Source organism: Alosa pseudoharengus, unplaced genomic scaffold, assembly GCF_046254945.1.
Source record: "Alosa pseudoharengus isolate Yale_2024_CS ecotype anadromous, Long Island Sound unplaced genomic scaffold, YU_APseudo_1.1 YU_APseudo_1.1_scf_18, whole genome shotgun sequence".
NCBI lineage: Eukaryota > Metazoa > Chordata > Actinopteri > Clupeiformes > Clupeidae > Alosa > Alosa pseudoharengus.
This window is the reverse complement of record NW_027468650.1, coordinates 23642478-23668301: the sequence shown is the minus strand read 5'-3', so window position 1 is coordinate 23668301 and position 25824 is coordinate 23642478. Positions and strand designations below refer to the sequence as shown.

The 25824-nt window shown below is 40.8% G+C and overlaps 3 protein-coding genes across 7 annotated transcripts in view; all 3 read right to left on the bottom strand.

The window, feature by feature from the left end:
- Positions 1–5762, bottom strand: part of stau2 (staufen double-stranded RNA binding protein 2) — a 101604-nt gene extending 95842 nt beyond the window's left edge. The window contains exons 1-5 of one of the 4 annotated variants that reach the window (XM_076290649.1): positions 5555–5756; positions 3047–3260; positions 2082–2212; positions 979–1138; positions 764–796 (exon numbers count right to left, since the gene is read on the bottom strand). In XM_076290649.1, coding sequence (XP_076146764.1) covers positions 764–796; positions 979–1138; positions 2082–2212; positions 3047–3251 — 529 coding nt within the window. In that variant the 5' untranslated portion in view covers positions 3252–3260; positions 5555–5756. Of the gene's footprint in view, positions 1–763; positions 797–978; positions 1139–2081; positions 2213–3046; positions 3261–5554 lie in introns of all 4 variants that reach the window. The other 3 variants (XM_076290651.1, XM_076290650.1, XM_076290652.1) reach the window with 3 other exon arrangements.
- Positions 5763–8468: 2706 nt separating this feature from the next.
- ube2wb (ubiquitin conjugating enzyme E2 Wb) lies at positions 8469–17949 on the bottom strand. Of its 2 annotated transcripts, none has more exons than XM_076290654.1 (6): positions 17847–17949; positions 16648–16739; positions 12706–12808; positions 9651–9806; positions 8952–9027; positions 8469–8734 (listed from the first exon to the last, which is right to left on the bottom strand). In XM_076290654.1, the coding sequence occupies exons 1-6, from the start codon at positions 17859–17861 to the stop codon at positions 8721–8723; spliced, it is 456 nt and encodes a 151-aa protein (XP_076146769.1). In that variant the 5' UTR covers positions 17862–17949; the 3' UTR covers positions 8469–8720. The 2 variants fall into 2 exon arrangements, with proteins under 2 accessions (XP_076146769.1, XP_076146770.1); XM_076290655.1 differs by lacking the exon at positions 17847–17949 and adding an exon at positions 17053–17791.
- Positions 17950–18850: 901 nt separating this feature from the next.
- eloca (elongin C paralog a) lies at positions 18851–25566 on the bottom strand. The gene is made up of 4 exons (XM_076290656.1): positions 25493–25566; positions 24693–24726; positions 24403–24546; positions 18851–19540 (listed from the first exon to the last, which is right to left on the bottom strand). Exons 2-4 carry the CDS (start codon positions 24694–24696, stop codon positions 19350–19352), a joined length of 339 nt encoding a protein of 112 aa, XP_076146771.1. The 5' UTR covers positions 24697–24726; positions 25493–25566; the 3' UTR covers positions 18851–19349.
- Positions 25567–25824: the final 258 nt, after the last annotated feature.

Sequence of the window (25824 nt, the reverse complement as noted above, 5' to 3'; positions counted from 1 at the left end):
AGTGTTTCTTATTCTAATAATCAAAATGCACATTACAAAGTTGAATGGAAACTCATCTATTGTGCTACGTCAGGTAATTAAAAAACATCTGATCTCACTTTCCCAGGCACCACACATACATACATCAAGCACACATGAATGACTGTCCTGTACCAGGAATCACTGATCACTAGCGTTAGACCGTTACGTGTAAGAGACATAACACAGGGCCTATGCATAGCTACCGTCTTTCCCAGCCTCATTAAGCAATGATTAAAGGTAATGTGGAGCACTTGCCTGTTCAGTCTTTGAACTCTAATAATGAGTGAGCTGGTTTTTTTTTTTTTTTTTTTCTAAAAAGGGGGTCTGCTGCTCTCAACCTGTCAGCTGCCTTTGCCATTTCAATGGTTTTAGCAGAACCCCAAAAACAGGTTAGAGAAGTTATCAACAATGCTCAACACTGACTTGCATATGATCAGTTTTGCATGTATACAAGTGTGATGCATTTCCATCTCTTGACCCATCCCTCTGTTAGTGACTAACATGCTAATTCAAACCTGGGTTATGGATTTCCGTCATTGGTTTTCTGTCATTGCTAAGCTACCAAATATCACCTTTTGGGCATCAGAAAACACAACAAAAGAGAAAGACCCTCCCTTAGACACACAAACACCCACACACTATACAACTGCAAAACCATCCCATGTGCATGCATGTAGAGCTTTAACCCCAGAGTGTGTTTACTGTTATGTGTTCTCATACGTCAAACCAGTCAGATACCTACCTCTAGTCCCAACAAGGTCGCCTTGGGGAGATTCTACAGGTGAAAAGTAAACATTAGAGGTGCCCTGCAGGCAGGTCATACAATGGTGGCCTAAACGGCCACGTCTCAAATGGCACACTATTCCCTAGTTTAGGGCACTACTTTCTGGACACAACAAAACAAAACCCTTCACCTTATAAGTCAGGAAGGGAAATGAAAAGGAGGCAGGTGCTTACCTGGGTTACTGTTGGTGTCGACTTTGGGGGAGCGGGGCAGGGGCCGGGGCAGGGTGCTCTCAATCAGGGCTTTGGAGGCGGTGCAGTGCTGGGCCTTCTTGATGCTGGTTCCCTCGGCCTCCCACACCTGCTCCCCTAGTGTCAGCTGCACAGTGAAGATCTGCAGTGGGGGGGGGGGGGGGGGGGGGGGGGGTTAGAAGAGGGAATGCTGAGAAAGAGAGCAGTGGCCGATTCTAGAACACATATAGTAAATGGAGCATGCACCACTAATGTAAATAGAACACTGGAATGCATAGAACAAAGCGATGGGCAGGGAAGAGATCTATGCAGATGCTTCAAAGTATGCCTGCACCTAAATTCAAATGTGTTGCTATTCTTGCCATTCAGTTCTTGTTATATGACTGCTGTTAAGTACTACATTAACCAGCCTTTCTCACTCAATCTTGCCGTGTCTGACAAAGGGCATACAAACAGAACACACTGACACCTGTATTTACCAGCATTACTCCATAACTGAGTCACCTAGAGGGACATGCTCAAACATGATCACACTGCTTTAAATATTTGAAATGCAGAGGTCTGTAATGATGGAGTGAGCTGTGAAGATTCTGCAGTTCACATTGTATATGAATATACTGGAACATGGAGCATGGAACATTGTAGACCTATGCATGTCTTTGATTATCTCTCAGATTGTTTTGTTTGTTTAAACTTCAAATCCTCACCTGACCTCAAATCAGGATTTTCATGAACCAGTTTACATCTCATAGAGATGTCTCATCAGAGATATTTTGCCAATATGGCATATTTACTCTCTGCATAAAAGCCTCCTGAAATCTGTCTAATAAAAGAAAGCATATTTGCTTTCATGTATCCCTCTCCTTCTCCTAGGAGATAGCCTCTGTCCTGCCACCTGAAATGCGGCATTTATTTTTTTGGCAGTCCGTTTCATTCAAGCAAGGTACCTTTTCCAACCAAACCAGGACGTCTTGGAAGCAAAAGAATCATGCTTGAACTAATATTGCTGAACCCCCCTGCAGCTAAACTGATTTACATGAGAAAGTGTTGGAGAGACAGCTGGACGTCTTAGGCAGCACGTGTACCTTGGCGTGTGCAGGGCCCCGTTCATTCAGGAGCTTGTACTGTGGTTGGATCCTGTTGAAACGGGCTAACTCATTCACCAGACACATGGGAGTTTTCTCTTTGGGGTTTGCCATGTTTTCCTGGGGAGGACCTGGAACCATAGATAAAGAGCAGCACAACGGAGAATTGTTACTGGTATGAAATGGCATCAATTTGATCGGTCACATCTTAAATGATCAACAACTGAAATTTGTCTAAATTTGTCTTAACAGTAATACAGAAAATGGACAATCCCCTTATGTAAAATTGCAATTATCTGATTTGCGGCAAAAAACAACAACTTATTAAATCCAAAACTGCATGTTATTACCATCTCTATAAGGAAAAAGGGTTTATGTTTGGACCTTCCTGATGACATCATTCCGAACATCATACTGTAACTCCTATATGGGCTACTGTGTGGTATATGGTGAATGCCTGGGCAATGGTGATGAGTCTAGTATGTACATACCTTACTGTCCAGCATATCTAGAACACTTGAAAAGTGCTTACAAATAAAACAGTAGGTCTATTCTATGACTGTTATACAAATACTACAACACTGTACAGCATATCTGAATGAATAGAGTGCTGCTTAAGAATAAAACAGTAAGCCCATTCTATGTCTGTTATAAATGACAGTACAAATACTACAACACTGTACAGCATATTCGAATGAATAGAGTGGTGCTAATAAAACAGTGAGTTATTATACGACTGTTATCATTCATCATCAACACAAATACACTCCACAGCATATGTGAATAATAGTGGTGGCTACATATAAAACGTACAACTTATTTGTCAATGATATAATAACTACTATAGCGGAACTGGTCACTGTGTGGTTAGACAGCGCAACCATGGGTATTCTGTGGAGCCGCTGCAACCATAAAAACATGGCTGTGGTAGCGGCAGGGGCCGCATCGGTGGCGGCAGCGGCTACCTGGTGGATTTGCCGACACAGTAGAATCCACAAAGCCAGCAGCTGAGCTGGGGCAGGCGGGCGTCGGGGCTGGCACTGTGCCGTTGATGGAGGGGGGCTGCTGCAGACTCAGGGCTCCTGAGCTGGGCATGGCGGCTGGGGGCACCACGGGGGACAGGCCAGGCCCAGTCAAGGGGGCTGCAGTCTGCACTTTCACTTGAGCCATGCTCTATATCTGAAAACACACAAATAAACACACATGTAAACAAACACACATGTATATATAAACACACACATGTATATAAACACACACTCTCTCTCTCTCTCACACACACACACACACACACACACACACACACACACACACACACACACACACACACACACACACACACACACACACACACACACAGGATTCAAGGGGGCAGGTTAGACTTCAGTATGGTTCTACTGTGTATTCAATATAATATAATCCGTTAATACAATCCGTATTGGGTTAAAATGAAGGATTTCTTCCTAGAGCATTCTGACCTTTCCGCATGCATCAAAGAGTGTATTTCACTTCTCTTTATGTGATTCATGTTATACTCCCATAACTACTGACATCTACTCAGTACAAAACTACGCTCTGGTGCATACAAACTGGGAAGACAGTAAGGACCAGGAGACTGGGAGGGGTCGTGGATACACAGTCCATGCTAAGGAACTTTGAGGAGCTTGGATTTTACTGGTATCTGACTGCAGCTAAACCCAGTGTTAAATTATGGTCAGTAGGACCCATGAGCACAGGCCACAGGTGCACTCCTGACAACCAGACCTGTTCTCGTATGCATGCACTGGATGACCTTACTTACAGAGAGGACCAGGTAAGGGTCACTTGCTAGACAAGACATTTAAGAGACCCTAATAATAATATATGGAATTATGTACAATTCATTCTGGAATCCAGTACAAACAGGTGGTACTTCACAAATGTGGTGACATTATCAGGATCTATTAGGGGGGAATGCACACTCACTATGACAAGCGATGCTACTTATGACTAATTGATCAGTGATCGTTAAGAAATATTCAAGACACAACAGTAGAATGTGGTAATGTAGTGAACCATTTCATCAATTTAAATCTCAAAAACTGCGCAGAAATTCGAACAAGAATTTGAATAAGATCTCTACCCAATACTGAGCCATAATTTCCTGGAAGATCAGGGAGGTTGTGTGAAGAGGGGGAACACCTCCACACCAGAATTCAACCCATATTTAGAGACACAGAACAGTTCCTCGTACTGTAGCCTATTCTTTCACACAAACATAAGGGTATTTGTGGGCGTTTGAGGGTGTTTTTTGGGAGGTAACCAGGTACTCCATTACCCTGGAAATCCAGAGTTCTCGCGAGAGCACAATGGAATTGTGGAATTTCTAGATTACCGGTAGTACTCCATGCTGTTGGAGGTGCAAACAAACGCTGCCATTGATATCGGTGTTGGCTCAATGGTTATAAAAGTATTTTGTCGTGTTTATTTGTATAATGAAAGCACAGTTTTTATAGCTATCCATGTGTGTTCACTTCTGGCACCATGGCTTTAGAACCCTATCGGAGGTTTTTTTGACGTTAATCATTATATGATGTATTTCTATTGTCTATCCAAAATAAGTGCCTGTTTCGAAGGTAACTGATGGTCAAATCAAATAAAAATCCGATATTGTTTGCACCTCCAAGTGGTCTGACGTAAGTTTGTGTGAAAAAATAACCTAAAGAGGATTCAGGAATTCACAAGACTGCGGCCCCCTGAGCTTCAAATTCTTTCAGAAACATGGCCTCAATTACACTGTATTAGAATGCATGCATTATGGATTCGATTCAAACAACTGTCATCACAATACCACTGTAGGAGTCGCTCATTTTTGGCTGTTTTGAGATACAATTGGTTATCTGTGATGGCGAGACCATTGCCTTCCCCTCGGATGACATTTACACTGGAACATCACTCTTATCTCGGCATCAAAGCTCGTAATAATTATTAATATAATTGAGTCACTGTGCAAAATAGCAAACTGATGTCATTCGTTCAGTGAGCCGGTTGCATCTCGCAATGCCCATACACACAAACAGCTAGTTAGATCTGCTAGCTAGCTTGCTAACTGTCATATCTTAAAATTGACAGAGCGGACCACTATATTCAGCACAGGAGAGGCTAGACCATAAGTTTACTAACGCGTCGTGGCATGACTTATGTAAGACAGGAATGTAATAATGTTGTCAGGCTGTTTTTTTTACGTTCCTGGCTACTGTGTTAGTTCACCGGTGTGCAACTACACTAATGCCTGTGCAGGCATCATGGCTGCACAGTTAGCTAATGCTAGCTAGCAAAGCACCCCTCTTGTATCTCAAACATCAGATGGAATCTCGATGCAACGCCGAGGACTACTACACCACGTCGACAACACTAAAAAAATACTGAACCTGTAATGAGCCACCGTGCACAGTGACCTACAATGGTGGAACATATTTAATTGTAATTTGTTTTACCTTAGTCCAGGGCCAGACCCCAGCTACACCTCCAACATTGGCAAACACTAAAGAGAACTGATGATACTGGGAACAGACCACATAATAAATGTCCCCTTGCCCTTCTCTTCAAACTGGAGTTAAATCTAAGAGTGAAACAAATTGGCAATTCACAAGCAAACAGTTTATTTTGTAAAAACAAAAACTATCGCTGAGCTTGCTGGTGTAGCTCTAAATACAGCAAATTCAGAACTGGCTCCCATTCCCCCTGCGCATATGGTACAGTCCTGCTTCCTGAAAGGAACAACTGGTCAAGTGGTTAGTTGTCCTCGGCGTGTTTACATTAGTTACCACTATGCTCAGCTGTGCACAGTGTGCAGGACCATGGATTGCTGCCATCCACTTTGCTTCTCAATTTCTCTTCAGTGCATATACGCTCCGATAAATGCGTTGAAATTAAAACAATGTAGAATGTAGAAATGTAAATTAATTTGTGACATCTAATTCAATTTACCTTTATTTATACATTTGACAAATTATTGCATTGCCTTGTGTAGATTAATACTGACAGAGGCAATTCAAGATGAGCCTAAACACAGAAATTATAGGCCTACAGAAAACTACAAAAGCAGGACAGCATCATTTTGACAGGGCAAATGAGACCATACACTGCCTTATAGACACAGATTATCACTGCTAACATACCAAATATGCAATCTCCTTGGTAATGTGTATGGCAAGGCTACTCACACTAATGTCAATGGCCCAATCTTACTTTCCTATTTTCTCAGAAATCCCATAAATGTAGTCCCATGCAGCACACAAGTCACAAGACCCTCACTGTATGATACAACCCCATGGATGAATTGTAAATATTTGCTTTTATTATTTAAATTAACAGGCACAACTTACATGTAGCTTGTACATACCAGAACAAATTCCCCCAAAATAAAAATGAAAACCAATTTCTTTGATTATTTATACAATCTGCAAACCAAAATATCTAGTCTATTTAAGTCATGAAAAAGTGTCACTAAAAAAAAAAACATTAAAAAGACATCCAAGCCCACAAATAGTAATTACCTCTATTGTATATTTGCTAATCTCCATGGTGATCTGAAGATGGTGTGCCCCAGATGTAATGCTACAACTATGCCACCCCTCATAGGTTCAGGCTAGGCCCCATTCGCAACAAACATCAACAAAATGTTCCGAAAAATTGTCTTTCAGCAATCATTAATACAACCACATCGCTCACCTCTTGAAGTTACATACACATGCTTGTGACGGTAGAGTATCTGGATTGTGACTTGCGGAAGGAAGCAGTAGTACCAAGCAGCTCCATTTCACCATTGCCAACACATTCACTTCGACAGAAATCTCACAAAAAAGAACTCGTGGAGAAGCAACAAGACCCAACCCAGAGGGGGAAATTCAAGTATTTTTTTGAATGGATGGCAACGTAAGTCTTTGGGAATGGAGTGTTTTGAAGTCAGACATGATACAAAACTGCTTTTGACATGGCTGACCTCTGATTTCTCATACACATCCCATCACTGGAGCTCTGGAGCTTCAAAAAAAAAAATCCTTCCGAATAGACAAGTAATTCTGATAAAATGACTGTACAGACACCTAATTAGCAAAAAGTGCAAAAAATCCTAAACAAAATTTAAAATGTGTGTTCAGCAACTATAACTAATGCAAGGACCGTGCACTCATTGCTAACTAAGTAATTTTTATATTTTGTATATTATATATCAGGCGCAATTTCAAGATTAATATACATCAGTTTCAGACATACGGTTATTAACAATGTAACAGTCCTTTTGGTGAAAATATAGTTAAATGCAAAATATCTTTTTTAGGAATTTTCTAAAGATGATTTCTTCTTGAAAAAGTACCTGAGCCAGACAAGTATGACCAGGAGAAATAGCACTCAAGCCGTACAGTCTCTCTTTTAAAGAACCCTTTACATATTACAGTTCCTTTTACGCTAAGATTCAGGAGATTAAAACATTTTAAAACATTAAATAAGACATACACTCCCCAATTACTGCCCTTCAAGAACCCTTTTTTAAAAATACCTGCTTGCACACTTACAGTACAAAAAAGAAAAAAGAAAGACAACATTTTAAAATTAGACATCTTAGAAGATTAAAGCATAAATCTTAATATAAAACTTATCATACAAATAAAAATGGAAACACAATAACACAATAAAAAGTTTTCTTGCTGACATTCATAAATCCATGAAGTGATCTTGTCCTGCATTCACGTGTCTGGGCTATCATAATGGGGAGGAGAGACACTTATCCTCGAACGGACTCGGCCTACGGGCTATGAGTGATATCAAGCAGTTCTTAAAATGCTCAGATGGCCTTCTTGGTTTCATAGCCTTCAAAAGCTTTATATTGCCATCTCACTTCTGAGACAACTGGAAGATTTAAAAAATAATAATAATCATTATAATCCGGGCAATTTCAGGAAATAGATCAAACAAAAAAGTAATGCCGTGCCAGAATATATGGATTAAATAAAAACATTAATTTAATGACCAGAACTAAAGTGATTAGAAGTTTCTATTTAACAGCATGTTGTACCAACATGCCATTGTACCACTAGATATATTTCACAGTGCATATTGTTTTGAGGAAAAAAGGACAATAAAAAGATGTTGCAATTGCTTGTGGGTAAAGATGGTCTGTTCCAGATCAGCTAAATTAGACTTGGATTTAGATTTCCTCCTTTTAGCCCAAGCATGCATCCCATCATCGTTATTGCACAATACATGAGGACCTTAAACTGTACCAACAGAAAATGAAAACAGAGACAGCAGAATAAGATTCTCAAATGGTATAAGGAATAACTCACTACAAATCCTCCTGATTCCTGCATAACTATTGTGTCCAAACCACCCCCAATACACCCCCCCCCCCCCAATCAAATCACCATCATCGTCATCGGGGCGCGGTACCGTCCTGTCTTTTCGAATCGGCATCCATTTCAGGTGCAACCTGCTGTGTACACAAATCCCACTGCCCATCTGGGGTTGCAGTCAGGAGAATCTCCAGCGCATATCTCCATAGTTCCAGTCAAAGTTTACAGTTCAAAGACTGAATGTTTCTTAAAAAGTGCTTATGTAGGTCAGTAGGACTTCTTTCTTCTAAGAGTATTACAAAGTTCTACATTAACATGTATCATCTGTGTGGAGAAACAAACAAAAAAAAAAAAACTAATAAATGACTTATGAACAGATACACACTAATTTACCTATATGATTGGACATTTCAGTAATTTATGACATTTTGGGAAGGAAGTGTGGACACTGTGTACTATCCATGTACACAATATCACTTGACAGATCAAAGTAAATGACACAAAATGAAAATCATGAGGAAAAACACCATTAGACACTCACCATGATACCACCATTTTGTCTTCTTTGGATTCTTATTACATGTTCTAACATAAAAGGAGTTGTCTGGAGGTCGCCTCTGCAAAGCAAAGGGAAGTAAGAGAGCTCATCAACAGGGTTATTGCCACAAAGGGGAAACAATACAAGTTGTAGCCACAGCATTTGGCATCACACAGGATGTGCATAGTAATATAGTAATATAGTGGTGATCTTGCACCACAAGGGGGCTCTGTTGAGCTTCACTTCAAATATAAGCTTACTAAGAGCCAACATGAGGGAATTTGGTGTTGTACTATGGCAGCTGTAAACATCTGTGCATACGAAATCAGTGGTTTACTAATTTTCCAGTAAAAATGTGAGGTCTTCACAATAATTCATGTAATATTCTTGTTAAAAACAAAAACGTGACTTAGTGCTGACGTAAACATTTAATATGTTACATATAACCCTTGGTTTAGTCATCATGGACCTGTGCAAACAGAAAAAACTTTGCTAATAGCTGAAGTCGATTTCAGCTATTTGTCATGCTAGAGTGGATCTGACACCACAGACAAGGCTAATATCTCTTGCATGTGGCAGAGAAAAGTACATACACCTTGCAAATTTATGATGGGAATTGACAGCACAGGACAACCATATAAGGATGTCTGAGACAGTAATGCCCCAAGGTTTTACCAGTGCAACCGTGTGTGTGTGTCTTACCTTCTCTTTGCAGCTGGAAAGCATGCTAATAATGCTTAGACAAACTGACTGTACAGAGAGAGCGGGTGACCAGTCCTCTGTTAAGATGGAGAGACAGATGTGGCCATTGCTATAAACATGAGGATGGACAGGTATATTCTCCCCGGTAAACATGACCTGCAGAGACAAACAAAGAAGGGGGTCAGGTGGCAGCCGCACAACGCTACTTTAACATTCCTCTCATACCCCAAAGCTATGTAATGTTTCTAAAAGAACAAAATAAAGCATCTCACTTGCATGCACGTGCGCGTGCGCACACACACACACACTCTCACACACACTCACTCTCACACACTCACTCTCACCCACACACACACCACAGCTGGAGGTGAGTCATCACATCAGCCTGGGTAAAGTAGTCAGCTGGAATGATGTCAGATTTCAGCATTAAATCTAGCAAAACTAATGAGACCTGGCCAATAAGCCCTGTGGTAGAGCTGTGGCTAAACACCGCAAGGCCTCAGGATTAGAAGAGAAGGGGGAAAAAACTGCTGGGAACAGGGGGGGCCTGGCACCGAGGGCTTCACGTGAGCTTCTAGAGAGCCACAGGGTCCCACGCCCCCAATGTAATGGAAAAACAACATTTTACGACACCGGTGTAGCTTTGCCTTTCCGTCATGAAGGACCAACAGCGTAAAGGCCACAGGGCAAGCACATGTTTGAACATGTGAGGAGTCATAAAAATATATATGGCTTCACTTCATACAGTACCAATGGATAAAGACCACATTAGAGTCCGACACATAAGGGTCAGTGTACTCTTCTGAAAAAGCGCTTGCGGGGCAGGAAGAGCCCTTAAAGCCAAGTTTATTTCTGTAGCAGATGAGAGCATACATTAGGTCTCTCTATCGCGTCCTCTACTTGTGGTTGACCTCAGTGATTTCGACTTCATGCTATAAATACAATAGCGGGGGACCCACTTGCACACCACTTAAACCTCCATTCAGGAAGTAAGCACTCGTAGCTCAACTGGTCTGATCTGTTCACGCCATCGGAAACAACCCCGTGCATTAACTGCTGAAGTGGAGCTGAAGTCTCACACTGACCGCCATCGCGGTCACACTTGCGCAAAAGGCAACAACTTTGTTTATCCTATTTGCTCAGTCCGCGGCCTGCCATTTATAGGGAAGAGTGCTGAGAAATGAGATTGGCGCGCGCGGAGTTAATCTGTTTAAACGGGTCTGTGGACGGCGCTTAGGCTTTTGGTGTTGGAACGCGGCCGCCTCTAAAGCATCCTCGCGCTGAATGATCCCATTATCAATCATTTGGGAAAGCATTTGGGCTTGGCAGGGAACACGGCTGCTCGTAATTGAACACATTTTCCAGTGTCAGCCCACGATTTTTTTGTTTATTTTCTTTACAGTCATAAATAATTGTAACAAATTGGCAAATAAATAAAATAAACAAAAGCAGAACTGACCAGCACTAGAAATCAATATATTTAACAACAACAAAAAAACCTGACCAAACAAAATAGACTAAGCGCTTTCAGATATAACCTCCGGAGTACATGCGGAGGTTTGTCAAACGGAGGTCCTACCCTTCGGATGATTCAGATATGATGCTAACCTGCGGACCTAATACTGACCTTATACGGACGTATGTGTGAACGACATACAAGCACATTACAGAATCTCCGTGTGGTTGTCGAGTGAGGGGTGGGGGCTTGTAGAGTTCACAAGATGCGAGATATGACGCAGAATATATGCAGCCGCTGCCTGTCACAGCTGCTTTTTGTTTACAAAGTGTAGCCTATGCATTATGTAGGCTAAAGAAGACAAATCTATTGTGCGTAGGCTAATACTTGAAGTAGGCTAGTCAAGTAAGCAAACAGTATTTGTATGTGTGCTTCGAATAAACACATTTATCTGTTTTCAACGTTATGTACCAGAATTACTTGGCTATAGAACCCCACATCTGGTTTGCGTTGGAGAGAGAGCATGCACAAACTTTATGGTAGGCTACCAGCCAATTCAGTAGGCTAACTCAAGACTTCAAGGCCATCATACAACGTTTTTAAGCAATAAACAAAATACTAACATAACAGTGAAGTTGTTTGTTTTTTCATGGTTTATTTTTTCCAAAAGCATCCACTCCCCATGTGTCTATTGCTTTTACGTAAGGAGCTTGTAACAAAGTTGGCTTTTCATCGTTTTCATTTTCTCAAGGCATATATGCTCAACAAATATCAGCGAGCTCAGCAAGGTATCAATGAACAGAAAACCGTGTTGGCTAACAAATTATTAAATACTCCTGTTATTGTCGTCAACGACGTCGCTGTAGGCTACTGCCTTTTCAGCTCTTTCTGCTTATGGTGATTCAGTCTTTTGAATTTGTTTGGCCTTGCCATGCAGTTGTAGGCTACAACGTCTCTTGCCGTTCCCTTCATGTGTTCTATCAAAATGTTGTATGCCCTCATGGATTGTAGCTCCGTGATGTCTGCATCTTTCCAGGTCGGAGATTTTCTGGACAGCATTATGCCACTCCATCATAACACTGGCATTTAAGTCAGATCTAACCACATGGACGCACGAAAGAAACGTCACCAACACGCCCTCTCACTAGGTGTGAATTTTAACCGCATGTTCTACGCCTTGTTCAGACACAGCACATTTACATAATGTCCGGAGGAAATACTAGGGGGGGGGAGTAGTAGAACAACCGGCTAAATTCCATATGACCATATGACCGGTTATGTCGTTCAGATATACGGCCCCACCGTTTAACATCGGCAGAACTTTCGGTCTTACACGCATGTCTGAAAGCGCTTACTAATCTTTATGAGTGAATGGGTTTCAACTCCTGTTTGTTTGTTTGTTTAATTTGAGGCCAGTTCAGCAACTAAGGCTATTTAATGGCCAGAGCATTGTGTGTTATAGAAGCTTAAATATGTTTTATAAAATCTATGCTAGTAAGAAATTCTAAAACCTTCAAAAGGTGGGGTTTCCAACTCCTGTACATGACAACATGCCAAATTTCCAGAACTAACTGTATGTGGTTTGACAGTAATACATACCTGAGGTGAGTCAAACGGATATCGACTACTAAATTTGAAAAGCAGCTGGAATTTTTCGCCTTCGTAGAGAGTACCGGTGGCTCCTTCCATATCTACAATCCACCTGTCAGAATGAGAGAGAGAAAAGCACAGGGATCAGGGCTTTTGTTTAAGTAACAATGTTCACACTCGGGGCTATTCACCAGCCAGGCTAAATGGTCCGGCTAAATGGGAAAGGTCAGGAAGGAAGCCTCAATCCCAGTTTGGAAAACAAAGGATTAAGAGACAATAAAGGAGAGGTTTGGTTGGGGCTGGGGGGGGGGGGGGGGTTCAAGCGGATGTAAGTTTGGGGGGGGGCGGGGGGGGTCATGGGGGTACACAGGGCAAAGGGGCAACTCAGTTCTGGTAAAGCACTTTTGCGTGAAAATGATAGAAATATCACAACGCACGTTGCGCGCCTCGAGAAACAAGGTCGGAGGTCAAATGGATCAGATCTGTCTAGCACAACCGCTTCCTGCCCCAAATGCTCAAAGGATAATCCCAGCAAATTAGTGAGCATTTTGACAAAAGAGCTGAATGATAACCAACCAACCCCCCCACCCCCCTATCCACCATTAAGTTACATAAATAAGAATAACACAAGCGGCCAATAGCATGCAGAGAGACAGAGAGAGAGGTACAGAGAGCAAAAACTCTTTCGAGTCATTTGGAAGAGTGGTCAGATGACCGCTGCATCGAGTCAATGGATTTCTCCAGCTCATCACAACCACACGGCTGCAGACGGTTGACCTGACCACCCTCCCCGTGTGGATTTGAACAGTGGGCCTCTGCCTAGCTGGCTAAACGCTAATTCCTTGGCTTCGCTGCTTTTTAGGCAAGGATTACCAGCACTCGCTCAGACACACACACACCCACACCGACATCATAAAAAAAAGAAGAGGAAGTAAAAAAAAAAAAAAATACAAATACTTTCAGGACAGGACCTGTCTGTTACGTCAGTACATAGCTATGATTTTTAGAGCTGTTTGGGGGACATGTGCAGCAAGCCACTCTTGCAGATTGAGGCCATATTTATTGCTCTGTGAATACACTGTACTGATTAGCAAGTTGGAAATAAAAAATAAAAAAAGACTCAAATCCTCAAATAGCTAAAATGATCTGTAGTGCTTTCTGATAGCGAATTCCTGTTTTTTCCCCTAAAGAATCCAGTTTAAACAAAAACCTTACTAATCTGTGATTCTACCGAAACTCACATCAATAAAGTATCTACGGTGGGTGGGCACAGCCATCAACAGTGGCCAATACTCAATAGGTTTTACAGGGCAGTCTTCAGAGACTTTGAGAGATCTGCAGGAATCAAGCACAACAGGATTTTCTGTCACCACCGCAGAGTACAGATGCTTTGTTATTCTATCTCCACGGATACAGCCACAATATATATATATATAGTAACGCCAGAGAACACCTTGTATGGTCAGAATGGAAATCTACTCCAAAGGTGACTCGGATTCCGGCACCATCAGAAACTACCCTAGCTTGTAGGGATCTATTCATATACTCACCCAGATAGTTTAGTCATCTACTCTCTCTCTGTGTGTGTGTGTGTGTGTGTGTGTGTGTGTGTGTGTGTGTGTGTGTGTGATACAGAGCATGGAAACAAGGACCACCAAAGATGATGTAACAGACCGGGAGCTCTTTGGTGCCAATTAACAGCACACACGGCAATAAACAGCCCCCTCGAGGCTGCAGTCCTCTGACATCGCAAACATCTTAAATACAGTCACACCAGTCTACAAGCAATAGGTGTGTGTATGTATCTGTTTAGACACAATACATTCACAAACACACTTGAAGAAATGGTGTGTGTGTGTGTGTGTGTGCGCGCGTGTGTGTGTGTGTTGGGGGGGTAAATGGTTGTCATGGCTCTGTAAAAGAACATGACAAGTAAATTTTTATAAGATATGTGTTCCAAATGAAAATGGGAGATTCTGTCAACAACGTAAAAACATCACAATGTCCCGGTCATCATCCGATTCCTCCCCAAATATGACTACGAAATGGTTTGACTTGTACTCCAGGGCACAGCGGACTGTCAAAAAACATGAACTTCACGAGACAGTCACTCTCATAGTGTCACCACTCACTAGTTTCATTTGAGCGAGCAGATGCGGCCAAACTCAGCAGTCGGCCTGGGCATCACAGGGTTGGGTGGGTGGGGGGGGGGCGGGTCATCTAAGGCAGCAGAGCCTGAGTCAGAATTATGCCGTTTTCTGAAAGCCTTAAATCGGAAGCGACAGACGCGCAAGTCCAACAACACTATAACAGGGTGCTTTTAAGTTCAAAGAGGGGCCATCATTTTTTAGTCTCCAATGCCCGTGATGTGCACCAAGGGTGGTGCTGGTGCGTCAACAGGCATTTAGAGGATGACCCTCCGCCCTTGTGTTGTCATGTTTATGAGAGAGAGAGAAAGACAAAGACAGAGAAAAGTGGCAGAGTGACAAAGGTAGAAAGAGGAGTGGATCTCACCACCACATCTCAGATGAGTGTCCTAGGGACACGCCAGGGACAATCAAGCATGACAGACAGGTTTGCCCAGTCTCTGGTGCATTGGCAATAACCTCATGCTTCACATGCCAACCAACATCACACACACGGAACAACTACAAGCATTTTAGTGAAAACAATCTCATTGTTTTAATCTGAGTGTAACACAGCAACAAATTGGTCATAATATAATGTCGGTGGCGCTCTATTCATGGAGCCACTGGTATTTCAAGCCTATTCATCTTGTCTGGAGATAGAAAATAAATATCTGCATAAAACAGTTTCCATGCCAAGAATATACACCCGGATCAGCAGGAAACAGACACACTCATTCACTTGATATACTCAGTGAGGGTAAAAATATAGTTGTCATTGATGGATGCTACTATCTGCTACTATACCGCTGTGTTGACGTTACTTCCGTGATTTGGGAAAAGCCCGTAAAAGTCCTAGCAGGAAGCATGCATAAGGATGTAGATCCAGGAATGCACTAATATTTTGTTCGTAGTACCAGTTTGCAACAATTATTAGTTAACACTAAGTTGTAAACACTTCGGAAAAAAAATATTAAAAACCAAAATATATACCAAAAAACGTTGATGTAATCGCTTCCTGCCAGGACTTTTACGGGCTTTTCCCAAATCACGAAAGTAACGTCGACGCATCCATCAGACAAGTGTTATTTAAATAAACTCCTGGTGTACCTACAAACTTTTCAATGCCTCATTGTATGAGTAAAGAACATACTGTAGAAGTTTCGTACCATTCAGGGCATTATTAGTGGGGTAATTTACGAGATAAAAGTTGGTTCCATTACGCCTGCAGAAACTCATTAGTTTCTGACAGCGCTACTCGACCAGGGTTCGACCAAGGGAAAACAGGTTCTGGGAGGGTGTTTGGCTCGGGGTCATGGTGCAAAGGACCCTAGGGTGAAATTACTCCGAACCATCACTTTAAGACATAACATGACCTTCTTAGCAACAGTAACTATGGAGGTACGGCCAGGAAAAGAAGGTCAGCTGGCAACTTGTCATTGCAACTCTACGCTACCTCCCCGACATCCAGACCTTTAATATTTTATGAGAAAGAACGGTGACACTACGTATTAGACAAGCTTGGCTGAAGAATTATGTGGACCACTCCAGTGACTGTAAACCACACACTTCTAATCTAAACTCTGCATCTCTCCACTACATTCCACTTCAACATTCCTCTCCTCCCTTCAATCAGAGTTGAGATAAAGAGCTCTACGCGACCCCCGAGTCACCTGCCAAATAGTTTCAACTAATCAATAATACACATGCAATGTTTAAGCAAGGAAAAGACATGCACTCATTGGCTCCTGAATACACAACCACAGCCATATAAGTGCGCAAAGATAAAATCTGGTTTCATGTGAGAGAGGGTTTTCGTACTTACTGTGTAATCGTATTCTGAACACTCTTCTCGTTTAATGTCATGCCAGGGGGTGGATCATTTTGCAGAGCTAATAGTTCCTTCTGTAACCTTTTCTGTAATGTGAAAGGAAAACGTTGATTAGGATATGTTGTGGGTATCAAATGGATAAAATTGTATTGCAGGTCTGGTTAGGTAAAGATTAAAGAACATTATTATTACAAACAATTAACCAACAACACAAATTACATCAAATTGTGCTCTACCAAGCGACCACACTTTGTACAAACGAATGAATTAACTGTCAGGACCTCTGGCATTGTCACTTCACTCAGTGCCACCTAATATATGGAACAGTAAAGAAGGGCAGAGTTTCTGTCAGGAGAAAGTAATGAATCCCACAGTATAAGCGGTTTCAATTCGGCTCACCAGATAGTAACAACCTTTGTTCAGTCGAAAAATTGATCCAGTTTCTGCGGGTATCACCTAGGGAAGAATGTACCCGGCCACTAGGACTAGGTTATCTCGATGGGTTAAGATAAGCTCATCATCATCAATGTTTCTACATTACTGTTAAGCAACACGGCAACTGAAACATGCCGTTGTTAGTCGAATACACAACATTTGAACGACCAATGTAAAACTCAACCTTAAAGAATATGCTCCTTATTCCTGAGTCAAGGAAACTACGGAAACTAGTACCAAGGTAGCCATCGCATCATACCCCGACCCGTAACAGCTAGGTTGGCTAAAACCAGCTAACGCTGGCTAATACGAAGTAAGCTGCGTTGTCAATTTGCTATCTGGAGAGGATTAGCTAATTTTACTAGCAGTGTCACTTTTAAGTAACAAATGATTGTGTTTTCACTTACATGGCGAACTAATCACAGCAATAGCGAGGAATGCTTCCCTTACGTCGGACGCTCGGTTTGAGATAATATAAAATACCACCGTGTCCTTGTACCAGGCTGCTAGCGCTAATTAATCCGAGTCATCTCCTATGGCTAGCGAGCGAACGTCAGCGAAAGCCAGCTAGCAAGATAGCTGGTAATTTTGAGTGGAAACAATCGCTAGAACAGCTCCTACAACATATCTATTTGACTGTACTTCGCCATCTTCTTAAAATGAATTCAAAAGCTAAATTTCACGACAAGAAGAGTATCGGTGAGGGAGAAAGCCATGACGAATTGTCTAAAAGCGCTCCGTGTTTGTAGAAATCTTACCTGCATCGACGCCATGATGGATCCCCCTGCATCAGGCTGTGTGGAAAGACGCAGACTGAACCTTGCGTCGGTGTATCACGTGGAAACAGTGACAGGGTTGTGTTTAGAAAACATCATAACAAGCGAACGGCATGCGTCAAGTTCCCCGCATTTGGGATCCTTTTCGAGTGGATTCTGCTGCATGCATGCATTGTGTACAGCTGGTTATTTTGTCATGTTTTAGAAGGGATGTCTGAAGTGTCTATTTTAGAAAAGTACGACCGATAAAATGATATTACGTGTAAGGAAAATACGAAACAGGATGTCCTATTTTCCCCTAAAAATAAGAATATCTTTTCTCTGGAATATGTGCAACATGTGTATTTTTTTTTTCATATTAAGTGCGCATATTAAGTCAGTCAAAGTTGTACTTCATGGATCTTCACGCAAATGCACATGACAATGTCCTAATTATTAGCCAGTGTAGGCCTGTCATGACCTCAAAATAACAGTTAAACTGAATTAGCCAAAACCTGCTGGCTGACTCCCTGTCCAGCTTCCCTGCTGTTCAATAAATATCCGTCATTTAATCCAAGTGGAATCCTGTTACAATGCAGTCAAATTTACATTTTATTATTAAATCTGCTTGCATCTAATCTAGCAGTATGTTGAAAGTCTGTAAATGTTAAAGTAATTTTCCTCTAGCATTACAGCAAGCATTTCCTTTAGTCAACTATTTTAATACCTAACCGATGGTTCCATATGGCAAAAATATGTTTTTAGTCAAATAATTAGCTGGGGAAAAAAAATCAGTGGCCATTCCTAGAAAGCGGATTACTTCTATAAGGATCTCTGGACCATATCAAAGCCAGATCCCGTCCAGGTTCCCCAGGTTCCCGATGCTCCCTACATCCCTTCAGCTCTTAAACTATGCTTAGCACAGCTGGCTGTCACTTCACTCTCATCACAACAGAAAAAGTAAAAAGTTCCTAAAATAGGAATAATGCAAAATAAAAAGTCCTTAGTCATTAAAAGTTGTGTATTTATCAGACCAGAAATTAGCCAAAACTATTCATCAGTGCATCAATTAAAAATATACATTAATCAGACCAGCGAATAAGAATTGTTTTGTTTGTGTGTGTGTGGTGTGGTGGTGGGTCATGCCTAATTTGACAGTGTGTTTGAACAAAAGATGAAATACCAAATGAGCAAACTGTAGAGACCATAAATGCTATAATGAGCATAAAGGACAAGAACTAATATTATAGTAAAACTACCCAGTTCATAGCTCTTCACACTGCAACTATGTACGGGTGTGTGCAGCCATGTTTATTAAAATGAAGTTAATCACTATTAATAAAAGGTGGGAGTAATACTTAGCGCACAGGGAAAAAATAAACAAGTTTACTGAGGATACATAAAAAGCAACTCATTCCGTCTCCTTCTCAAATAAACTGCATACACAAGTTAAATATGCAAAAACACAACTAACACGCTGAGGCTTGGACATTTACTTTCGATCTTTTAACAATCTAAGAAGTTTGCAGCCATTAACAGTTCCAGTGCAATCTCGGGGGCAATGGGGAATTCAGGAATCTCCGTGGAGCTGTTGGTGTATCGCACTTTATAGGTGAAGTACATGCACACTTTGGAGAGGACGTGAGATGGGATCTCTCTGAAATTGACCTCATTTGTTTCATTTTCTGCAAACTGGCCTAGAGGGACAACAAAATAAAATATTTAGTACAAGCTGAACATGCTATACATTTTACAATTAACACATCAATGCTGGTGTTAATAGTAACAAAATAAGGTTTTTAAGAAAATTCTGCATTTGTTGAAAATGGCTCAACACGCCATCTGCTGTTTAAAATGATCCATGGCCAAGTCAACCATTTGGGACTCATGTTCTTGAAAAGCAAAAATGCTTTTTTGGCTTTTCTCCCCTCACTGCCCCTTAACTACTTTTTAGAATTCAAAATAACGCAGTAGGTGCAGTTAGGCTCAAAGCCTATAGCAGTTGCACTACTTCTTTAAAAAGCTTTGGATAAAAGTGTCTGCTAAATGAATACATGTATGTACATGTATGAAAAACCCATAGGAAACCCAGGAATACTTGGTAATTTAACACAGGACATTGATGTAGTGCTATATTGATCAAGTATGCTGTGCTATAGTATTTTGTAGCCAATAACTTGTAGTACTTTGATCAAACCTGTCATTTTGTTTCAGATTCATTACAGGTTTTATTAAAGGAGAATTCTGGCGATCTCTGTTTTTCGAGGTCACCGAGTACTGACGGTACGGAAAAAAAAAAAAAAACGAAGAAAAAAACAAAAACCAATCGCTTCTACCTAGCTCGAGTTCATGCAGCCAACAGCTAGAGCTGCCAGGCAGCTACAGTGCTACACTTCAAGTTCATTCCCTTGAAAAAAGCAGAGATCTATGTGAAAAAAATCGCCAGAATTTCCAGTGACTATCATGAGAATACTCACTTTAAAAAGACAATCATACACAATCATTACACTCATTAAAATGTATCATTGCTCAATCTAACTTTAACGGAAAAGAAAATGTTTTGTTTGATATTTGGCCAGGGTAAAAAAGTAGACCAATTCAAGGTACTCTTGGCTGTAATGGTATGTCAATCAAAGTAAGAATACAAGATCATATTTGAGCTGCTTCGAAGAAATGATTAATAAAATACATCAAAAGATGCAACATGTAGTTCTTGTTGTCAAAGAACAAAAGTACAACAGAACAAAATCATGACGAAAGTCTGAAGAAATTATAAGATATTGTTGCACAACATGTTTGTACACCATGTATATTTTGTTTGTCTCCTAAAGACCTTTTATTGCATATAGCTTAATTTTCCTATCTACTGATTGTGTACATATGCAGAAGGCAAACAAAACTGGTAAGTGTCCATATTAACAGACTGCACAATAAACATGTTAAACATATCATATAAGATGATTCTGTTTCATTTTTCACACCTAGAACGGTATGCATCATTCTTAAAATGAAAAAGGGAAAGTATTCTTTTCACATATATGGGTAAATTCCATGTCAAATCAGATAATGTTGTTGCTGCACCGTCTTAGATTTTGTTCAAAACTTGTCTATATGATGAATGGGTCCCAAATCCAAGGCCTGTAAAATATTTCTGTTTAAAACCTATGCCTTCGTAATATTTTCAGCCCTTGAAATTACTTCAGTTTCACAGCCTGAAAATCACACTATCTAGCTAAACTGAGCTATTCCCACGTTGATTTTCATGTTCCTACAAGCTTCCCCACATGGCATTTTAGTCCTATAAATATTACCGAAAAATGCAATCACACCTTATTTTATCTTTAATATCTTCATGTGCATTTGTTGCAGAGACCTCGAATATTGGCTCAATATTAATACAATATTGAATTTGGTCTCATGTGGATATAAAAATGAGTTTACAAGACCTTCAATATCACCAGTTTTGCACTTTGTTCCATATCAGGGGCCTTATATAAAACGAATGGGCACGCAATACAAACTTTTAACAGTCCGATCATACTGAGAACATCGTCTGTGTTCCACCCTACTAGGAATAATTATATATTATTAAGATATTAATGCCCAAGCATGGCCTTCAACATAAGGCATTCTAAGGGCTAGTCCACACATACCAAATCAATCTTTTTTTCCTCCGTCTTCCCTGGAACCGTATCAAGAATATTTGTGTCCAAACGGATCCATCTCAACATGACTCAACACGTTACTTCATATCCTAGGCCTATAGGTGGCACTGTTTCTTTTACAGAAATTGACCAAAGCTTGCGCGCTGTAGGCTATATAAACAGACAGAATAGGCTAGGACGAAAATAGCTAGTGCAAGGAAACCAGAATTGTTTGTGTGGACTGATAGTGCCAACTGTAAAACTAATAAACTTAATTTTTACGGTTTGTGAAGGGTGCAGTCCCATCCTTTATTTGGCTAACGCAGGTACAAACAATCTTCTTTACTTTCTTTGGTTGTAGGATAGTCCGCGATTCACATTAGTTTTGGCTATCACCGCAAATGCATAGGCTACTAAACGCTAGGTCTACCCCAGTTAGGCTATTCTGTCGCCACATTTATAATATTGCTATAATACCTTCGTTAGTAACAGTCAATACTTTTGCCTGCATCAAATCGCGCATTCGCATTTAGTGCGCATCTACCATAGGCTTAACATGAGTTAAGCGTCTTTGTATGCTCATATCTGACTTCACTAGACTATGAATGCATTTATTTATGTTGTAAGACATGTAAAATAAATGAATGACACCAGCACTACGCACAAATTAATTTAAACTTACACCGCACTTCCCTAATAACTTCTGACTAGTTCTCTCGCGTCACCGACGATAGCTAGAAATGCATCAAGAAAACACAGGGAAAACTCACGTCACAAAGTCATAATAATGATCTTCTCATGAAGTCATGATTGGCGCTGCGCAGCACCAGTTGTGATATTTATCCTATTGAGTGTAATCTTAGGTAATGTCATGTATGAAGACTACTATTGTTAGGCAATACTATAAGTGTCAAGTCCAGGGCAGCTGAGGTGAAGCGATGACATCATCAATATGCAGGGCTACGGTTTCAGATTTTTCCACCCAGATTTTTCGGGCAGTGCATTTACAGGATTCGTTTGGACGATCGGCCAAGACGAAGCAAAACCGGTGCGTTTAACCCAAAAAGCGTCTCCGTGTGGATAGGGGCCTAAGAGTAATTCAAAACCAAAGGTGAACAAATGTATGAAAACATTGGAATTTAACAAAAATACAGGTCTTAGTTTTGGGACCTAAATATTAGGTAGACAAATTTGAGCAAAATCTGAGATGGTGTAACAACCATTTTCCTGGATTTTGTCTGATTTGACATGGAACGGCCCATATAAAAAAATCTGTGAGAGATTTCTAACTTCTGGAGCCAAAGTGATAAGATGTTCAAAGTAAACTCATCAGCCAGGTTTGAGGTATAATAATAATAATAATAATAATAATAATAATAATAACTGTGCTTTGATGATCCCTAATCCTAGGATATTCCATGAAACCGATATATTGGGGCAGCCGTGGCCTACTGGTTAGCGCTTCGGACCGGAAGGTTGCCGTTTCGAACCCCGACCAGTAGGCACGGCTGAAGTGCCCTTGAGCAAGGCACCTAACCCCTCACTGCTCCCCGAGCGCCGCTGTTGTTGCAGGCAGCTCACTGCGCCATGATTAGTGTGTGTTCACTGTGTGCTGAGTGTGTTTCACTAATTCACGTATTGGGATAAATGCAGAGACCAAATTTCCCTCATGGGATCAAAAGAGTTTATTAGGGCTGTAACGATTTACGATTCGAAACCGAAATCGCGACATTCATATCCACGATACTGTGTCACGGTGTGAAAAGGCAGAATCGCGACACACCCTTTCTAGTGTTTCACGCAGTGCTTTGCAGCTTATGCGGCCGCAAAAGCAACCCACAACTCCCGCTTTACTTATCGGTAGCCTACGTTGTCCAAAAACAAATAAATAATAATTTCATACCTCTCCTTGCTTTCATTGTAGACTATGTGTGCAACTTTACCAAACAGTATAGAAGTAAACCCCCTCTCCTTGCCCCGCTCTCTCTCGCGCTCCCTCCCTCTCCTGCTCAATGAACACGCGCGACTTGAATAAAACATTCACAATCGTGAAAGCAAGGACGCATAGACGACTAGCTAAATTACTATTAAATCCGCCTAGCATCATTAGCATGCTGCACATATTTGTTTAAAACTCTTGCATTGAAGTTAACTGATCATCTCAATACCAACGTTTCCCAAAAGGGCCTGTCCCAAGGAGAACAAGTATTACCTTGAAACTTAAACACACATGGGGAAACTGAACAGTCAATCAGGAGATTGATAGGCTAAGCTATATGCTACTTTGTTTACAATATTTCCAGGCTTCAACCAGACAGCTGAATTAAAGAGGTAGAGTTGTAATAAAAAATAGTAGGCCTAGGCTAATCTGCATAAAGTGTGCCGTCATAAATATCAGTCATTCAGAAAAATATTTTTATATCAGGATATAAAATAATAGATATATTATTGTAATCCTCTGGTGTGCTAAGGAAGGAATTAAAATGTTATTTAATAAAATGTCTAGCCCCCCCCCCCCCCCAAAAAAAAAAGGAAAAAAAAAAGAAAAATCGAGATTCATATCGAACCGTGGGTCAAAAATCGTGATACAAACCGAATCGTGAGGTTGGTGTATCGTTACAGCCCTAGAGTTTATATACTTATATTGCTAAAATGAAAAGTGTAATGAAGGTACTTTGGAATCACAAAAATAAATTTTGAGTATGGGTAACGAATTACAGTCTAATAGGGAATGCATTGCAGACTCAAGTCAAATATGTCTCACACTGCTAGGGAGGGGAGATTAGATCAGAGAAATTAGTCTTGTTTGCATCAGAGCAAGTTAGATTAACTGCACTGGAGAGAAAGTTGTGCATGTTAAAACTTAGGGGTGCCTCAAAATGAATAGCTGATTTCAACATCAGATAGGTACTCACCAGGTCCGCTCAGCATAGCCTTAATTGTTCCAGAAGTTAAGGCATGTTCTCTTTTCACTATGAACTCATGGCCATCTGAAGAGATCAGCTTCACATACATGGCATCGGGGCCTTCACAGCCACCGTAGGTTTTCTCTTCGCCATCTGGATGACAGTCATAGACAGTCCTGATTAGTGTTTGTGTATATAACTAAATGCATTTTATATACATGACTAGATGAATTACTGCTGCAACTGAAGTTGGTACATTGTTGGCATTAGGATCTAGTAGTCCACCGCTCGATACTAACCCATGACTAGTTGAATTCCAGACAGGGTTTCTTCCTGAAACGGGACACAGGACAACTGATCAAACAACGGAATGGTGAATTGCTCATGCTCCATGCATTTCTTAAAATTTAAATCACTCACTGTAACAAGTAACATAACGTTAGGCATTGTGCCAATATATCAACACAGTTCCATCAATTACCATATTACACTCATCAATACGACACTCATATTAAATCATATATATATAGTGTTTTTTAAGGGAGAGAGAGAACAACGAGCAGTCAGGGTGTATAAGTTGTAATTGCCCATCTAGCAAGTTTTATCGGAGACACATTGTGGTTAATACGCTTGCTCGCTAGCTAACCTAATTTCATTGAGTAGCATCACTTTTGTAGCATTCTCTATGCTACCGAGTCTTGGGGTAGTTTCTGCGTTTGATCAACCAACTACATACGTAACACTCATGTTAAAATTTAATGCATGACAAACAACCACAATAAACACTACCACGGGATCGTCGTCATGTATGTTAACTAAAGATTTTATTCCACGACCAATGGATCAACCTTTTGGTATGACATGCTAACGTTAGCTGCATAGGCTCTCGACAGCTGTTCCTGTAACTAGCAAGAAGGCTAACACGTAAGCTAGCTTGCTAATGAGATACGAGCAATTTGTCAGCGTCCATTAGGAGTAAAGACGAAACGATGGTTAGGAATTCCTATGAATACTCTGAACCCACAGCATATTTAAACGTAATGTGTAACAATCGTGTATATCATAATACTAATTATTTGTAACAAACAGGAACGCTCACCACGACAGTCAGCGGCGGAAGTTTGGCAAACCTCCCGTCTTGCTTTTTGTTGGGATTTTAATTGCGACTGAAAGACAATCTGTTAAATTACCGCCACCAGGTGGTTCGGAGTATAATAGCAGGATGGCGTACTAGGTGCTGAGGAAATTATCTTGGAGAAATCCAAAAGAGCTATCTCTTTTTATATAAGAAATATATTCTGGAATGACGTATCCAGGCCTGACATGACAATATCCCCACATGTAGACTGTTTTGTAAAAGGGCTATTTCTTTCTCTTCTCACTCTTCCTGCTCACTCCATTGTACCCATTGTACATTACCTGTGGCTTATT